Source organism: Poromitra crassiceps, assembly GCF_964638095.1.
Source record: "Poromitra crassiceps genome assembly, chromosome: 20".
Taxonomy (NCBI): domain Eukaryota; kingdom Metazoa; phylum Chordata; class Actinopteri; order Beryciformes; family Melamphaidae; genus Poromitra; species Poromitra crassiceps.
This window is the reverse complement of record NC_139637.1, coordinates 19,772,814-19,779,247: the sequence shown is the minus strand read 5'-3', so window position 1 is coordinate 19,779,247 and position 6,434 is coordinate 19,772,814. Positions and strand designations below refer to the sequence as shown.

The 6,434-nt window shown below is 39.1% G+C and overlaps 1 protein-coding gene across 1 annotated transcript; it reads right to left on the bottom strand.

Moving 5' to 3' along the window:
* Nucleotides 1-4,251: 4,251 nt before the first annotated feature.
* On the bottom strand, nucleotides 4,252-6,190 carry LOC310794931 (uncharacterized protein; the record flags this gene model as incomplete). Its single annotated transcript, XM_083656964.1, has 5 exons — nucleotides 4,252-4,963; nucleotides 5,078-5,178; nucleotides 5,425-5,564; nucleotides 5,687-5,971; nucleotides 6,067-6,190. The coding sequence occupies 5 exons, from the start codon at nucleotides 6,188-6,190 to the stop codon at nucleotides 4,840-4,842; spliced, it is 774 nt and encodes a 257-aa protein (XP_083513090.1). The 3' UTR covers nucleotides 4,252-4,839.
* Nucleotides 6,191-6,434: the final 244 nt, after the last annotated feature.

Sequence of the window (6,434 nt, the reverse complement as noted above, 5' to 3'; positions counted from 1 at the left end):
ATACAAGATCTCTTTTACAAGGGAGACCTGGCCAAGACAGCAGCAGTAATAAAATGAGGTAATCACACAGAACAAAAGGTAAATACATCTGAAATACAATGCATCACACACAAAACAACACAAGAGACCAACATGGTAATAAATACAAAGCATCACACACAAAACAACACAAGAGACCAACATGGTAATAAATACAAAGCATCACACACAAAACAACACAAGAGACCAACATGGTAATAAATACAAAGCATCACATACAAAACAACACAAGAGACCAACATGGTAATAGAAGTGTGTGAATGAGGATGATACAGTCGTGGCCCCAATCTACGAAAAACAAATGCATTCTTTGTGTAAAACGTTCTGCAATAGAGCTTTAAATTGACCAAACGAGACCAGGGTGTCTAAGTGGATGAGTTCTTGTAGTCCATTCCATGTCAGAGGTGCATAGTGAGAGAAGGCCATCTTTCCTAGTTCAGTAAGCACTTTGGGAGTTTTTAACAGTAGCCATCTAGTGGACCTGGTATGGTGGCTGCTAGAAGCAAAGGAAAGTAGACCACAAAGATATAGAGGAAGCTTCCCTAGGATGGCTTTATATATAAAGATATACATGTGCAATTTCCTCCGAAGGTAAAGAGAGGGCCAACTTATCATTAGATATAACACAGTGGTGAGTAAGACACTTAGCATTAGTGATGAAGCACAAAAAGGCATAATAAACACTATCAAGTTTCTTTAGCAAGGAGGAGGCAGCATGCAAGTATATTATATCACATAGTCTATTATAGGCAATAATGTGGCTTGAACTAGTTTCTTTCTAGCTTCAAAAGAGAAGCATTTCTTATTACGAAAGAAAAATGTATTTAAAATATATATATATTTTAAGTTTCTTTGTGAGGTTTCCAATTGGCACATTAAAAGAGAGTTTCTCGTCTAACCATAGCCCAAGATATTTATAGGATGAGACCTTTTCTATGGCTGTTCCCTTTAGGGTAGAAACATTAGCAAGATCCCCTGGCTGTAAACGAGCCCTTGTAAAGATCATGTATTTAGTTTTCTTTAGCATTTAAAACAAGTTTAAGATCAAAAAGGGATCTTTGTAGGCAGTTAAAGGCAGCCTGGAGATCCTCAATTGCCTGTGAAGGGGAGGGAGCACTTGCGTAAAGAACTGTATCATCCGCATATAATTGCAGCTTGGCAGTGTGAATTCCCTTTCCCAGATCATTTATAAAAATGGAAAATAAAACTGGCGCTAACATGGATCCTTGAGGAACACCTTTATTAATTTCTAAAAAAACTAGATTTGTAATTCTCTGTAAATATACATTGTGTGCTCTCTGAGAGATAATTTCTGAATCTGAATTGTGATTCAAGCTGTAGCTAGTTGAAAACTTTTATATTTGCTTTTGCACCTATGCGGGTTCCTCTTTCCCAGGAAGAATTCCCTGGCACAGAGGAACTGATGCATTTTATGTTTCCTGCATGTTTCCTGTTTGGAATAAATACAAGACAGGATACGTTTACAGTGAATGTCTTTAATATTGAGCCAGAGTTTACATTGAGAGAATAACAATCAAAACAATGATCGTGTCACCAAAGCTGTAACCAAAATAAGGAAATATTATCACTAAGTTTCAGGCCGATACAAATAAACTCTGACTCTGATTTGACTATTTATCTCATTGCATTTTGAAAGTCATATGTTACAATGTTGCAATCTTAAGAGCAAAATCCAAACAGCCATCACATCTCCTCATCATGCTATCAGTACTCTGTCTCCTCATGTCTTTCAGGACCTTTCCTTCACTGCTTTTCTCCCCCTGCTGGTCAGGGATTAAACACAACATTATAATTTGACAAAGAGGAAGTTTATTCAAAAGCTTTAAAAAAAGACATCTAGAAAATACATCAAGCTACTAACAACCACATGAAGGAAGTGAAACCAAAGTATGTGAAAACATGAGTACATCGCCATGGAAACACATCATACCCCAGCACCATTTTCAACCATGTGTGCTATCTCAGATCAGAGGTACCACAATTATCATCACTTTATTCTATATTAATGGAGACATGGGGGGATCACACCCACACAACTTTGAGTTATTTACAAAAGAGAAAGTAGCATCCTGCAGCCACAGCTGCTGATAGGAATCAGTCTCATGACTGATATATGGCTTAGGAGAGATACTGACTGAGTGCACAACACAATAAACTTAGGAAAAAGTATAGTAACCTTCTATAATTATGAACGTTACATATAGGATATAGACGACAGAACACTGAATAGTGCCCACATTTTTTTTTACATTTCCCACCATCCCTTTAATATTTATTATGATTTATTTATTTATTTATTTCGGTCATGGGCAATTAAAACATTTCATAAAATAAAACAAAAAAAGTACAAACAAAGCAGCACAAGGCTGTTAGACCGAAAAGGTGTAGGCTGAAGCTATAGCTTATAGCGCCTACCCTTCTTACTTAAACAAGCTATACAAACAGAAAAATGATTATCGAATAATCAATTATAAACAAAACAGAGACAATTGGGCCCTATTCTCCCACAGGCCTTCGGCGCTAAAACGGGCCTTAACCGCAAAAAAACGTGCCTTGCGCCTGTTTTGGGACGATATCAATATGGCTTTACGCTGCCAAATGCGCTTTAGGCCGAATGGGCGTGGCGCAGTCCCAGAATGGGCCAAAGTGGGCGTGTCGGCCTTAAATCTCGGCGTACTGATATCTTGGCACCTGCCTTAAATTTAGCGCTTTGCGCCTTTGAAAACCAGGCCTATTCACTGCGCCAGTGCACTTGTGCCTCTCCCCTGTCACCCTTCTCTGTCTCTCTCTGAAACCAGGCCTATTCAGTGCGCCAGTGCTCTTCTGCCTCTGAGTCACCCTTCTCTCTCTCTCTCTGACTCCCTCGCTCAAACAGACACAACACATAGCAGCACCCAGCTTCCCATAGGAAATAGCAGTTGTAAGTTTACTGCCTGTGAATGTCCACTCCCAGCATGCAATTGGGTCCTCCATTTCGCTACTAAATAGCAACTAAATGAGCCGAAATAGATATAAAAGGTAGATCTAAAATAATGTGTAATGGTAAGACAACCTGCAATTGTCGAACATTTCAATATTGGACCAAATAAAACATGAAATGAAACACCACCCTATGTGAAACATATATGTCCTCTTGAGCCTATATATACCCTGTGTGGATTTAACGTGATTTAGGTAAGTGACAGCGGAACGCGCTTCGGAAGCTTCTACTGTCATCTGCTATACTGTGATGTGCGCTCCAATAACTTCGCCCTACTCCACATTTAGTTTTACAATAAAAACACATTTATGCAATGACTTTACATAATGTAGGGTATATTTATGTGCATCATTCTACCTGCAGCAGGGGAGAGAAAACGATATCTTTCTGGACAAACTTTCACCAATCTAATAGGCTATATTTTTCTAGCTGATGCGTTTAGTACATTATTTTCACTTTGATCTTGCTATAGTGTAGCGTATTTACATGCTTGCAGTATTGAAACTGCAGTTAGATTGGTTTGAGAAGCATAATAATATGGAATAATAGCCTATAATCAAATGCAGACAGACAGGCTGGATGAAGGGAGGGGGGGGGGGGCAGAGCGTTTGGCTTTCGTCTGGTTTTGCGGGATCACTGGAATTGGAGCTAAAAAGGCAAGCGTGCGATTCGTTTATTGCACTTATCCAATGAGCATGACGGTGCATAATTTTACGCCTAAAAGGCGTGGTTGTAATGCTTTGGGCTGCATCTAGCGCCAGCACGACGATATCAAGTGCGCCTTTCCACGCCCACTGCTTTGATCTGCGCCTGCCGCTCGGCCTAGAAACTGCGCCGATGCAACGATAGGGGCCAATAATTCTCAAATTCAAATAATTACAAAATTGATAATTACACTGCATATACATTGCATTACCTGCATATACATATATACACACATATATATATATATATATATATATACTGTATATATATATATATATATATATATATATATATATATATATATATATATATATATACATAGGCTATCTCAATAATTATTATCATTATAAGCATTATTATAATCACAATAATCACTTTAATAATTATATTTCATTACAATATACAATACAATACAATATATACAATATACAACTGTCCAGAAGTTAATATTTTTTATATTTCTTTTTGAACTGGATCACATTTGAACATTGCTGTAGCTCCACATTTATACTGTTCCATAACTTAACTCCACATACTGAGATACAGAATGATTTTAATGTCGTCCGAGCTCCTTGGGTTTTTAAATTTAACTCCCTCCTGAGGTAATGATAGTTTTGACATGCATGCATTCATCATAATTGAAAATATTTTGAAATCAGTTTTGTCATTCACTCCTGTCTAATTCAGTCAGGAAAGGTAGTCCTTCACTTTGAATAATATCAGGTTATAAATATTTACCATATTTTAAAGTAGTTACTTTAAAAACAACTAAAATATAGTACAAATAGCAAATATCTCATCAAATGATAAAAGCACTGGAAACTGTACAGTGATGTAAAACTGCAAAGGAAGGCAGGAAATGAACCAACTTCAATGATGCTGGAACGCTCCTTTAAAGTTTGACCAACATTTTGCAAACAGATGATATCAACTAAACATGTTATATACTGAGAAACAGCAGCTGTAAGAGCAGCTGATCTGAGTCTGGGCTCTCCTGTAAAATCTATTATAATGCACTTATACCCTTTTGACTCCAAGCTATTTAGGTAAATATTAATAAAGCACTATCAAATCAAAGCTGTTTTGAGGACCTGTCACACCTTCATCTCACAGATCCAGTAGGCAATTAAGTCACATGACCGGTCACGCCATCCGTATGCTGCAAACAGAGCACAGTCCTCATTGTTATAATTGTTAGGCTGCTCCTGTCCCCAGTACCTGAAACACAGGAGGACAATGAGTCAAAGCCTGTAGTGAAGACATCATCCATACTGTACAGTGACTCTGAAGTCTCACACCAATGAGTCAGAACAAAATGTGATCAGAGCTTACATTGTGGTCAGAGGTGATCCATCCAGCCATCTCCAGGTCCCTTCTTCATCTCTGTCTGTCAGACCAATCCAACACCAAATATTTAGTCCAACCAAGAAGTCCTGTTTGTGGAGATGCAGTTAGAGGGTTAATTCACGTACACGTGCACATGCAAGCTAAAAAGACACCCACCCACCCACACATGCACGCATACGCACGCACGTACACACACACACATAGACGCCCACACACACACACACACACACACACACACACACACACACACACACACACACACACACACACACACACACACACACACACACACACACACACACACACACACACACACACACACACACACACACCTGTTCCTCTCTGCTGTTGATGATCACCAGATCAGCTCCTCTCTTCAGACAGTCCTGCCTGCTCTCTTCCCAGGTTTTCAGCTCATCAGAGACGTAGTACCACTTAGAGTCAAATCTAGTCCAACAATTATACCTTTGGGCTGCGACAAATCAACACAACAAAACAAAACAAAACGTGTTAAATGATCACGCTCACACATAAAATAATATGTGAACTGCTTTCATGATATCATTTAACTTATTATGATCAAAATGTACTCACTCTCGGTACAGAAATTATCTCCCAGGATGTTGCAACGGGTCTGTAACTGGTCTTTCTGGCTGGTCAGGCTGGTGTAACTGGCCTCTAACTGTTTTTTCTCTATGGTCAGGCTGTTGTAACTGGTCTGCAACTGGTCTTTCTCACTGGTCAGGCTGTTGTAACGGGTCTGTAACTGCTCTCTCTCCTTAGTCAGGTTGTTGCTGGTCTGTAACTGGTCTCTCTCTCTGGTCAGTTTGTCCACACGAAGATATCCCTCGTTGTTCCTGCTGGTTTTCTCCTGAATAACTGCCATAGGAGATAAACCACATGTTGAGGGATCATTAACATTCACATTACTTATTTAGATGATCTAGAACAGCATCACCAAACTGAAAACTCACATAGGACTCCCAGGCTGATGATCGCAGCCAGGAGGAGAAGACACAGCAGCCCCAGAAACACTGTGGCAGCTCGGAAAGGATTCCTCTTCTCAGAGTTTACAGTGACTGGAGTGACTGTGGGCATAAATGAACTGTGTTGGTGAAAGTTGCTTTTAAAAGTAATTTGTAAGGCACATTATGATATATTATATTATATTATATTATATTATATTATATTATATTATATTATATTATATATAATATCCCATTTTATCCCCCATTAGTGCTCACTTGATTTCTCAATCCTGGTTGCTGCTCCACCCTCTGCCGATCTGGGGAGAGCCGAGACTGGCTCCATGCTTCCTCCGAGACATGGGCAGTCAGCCAGC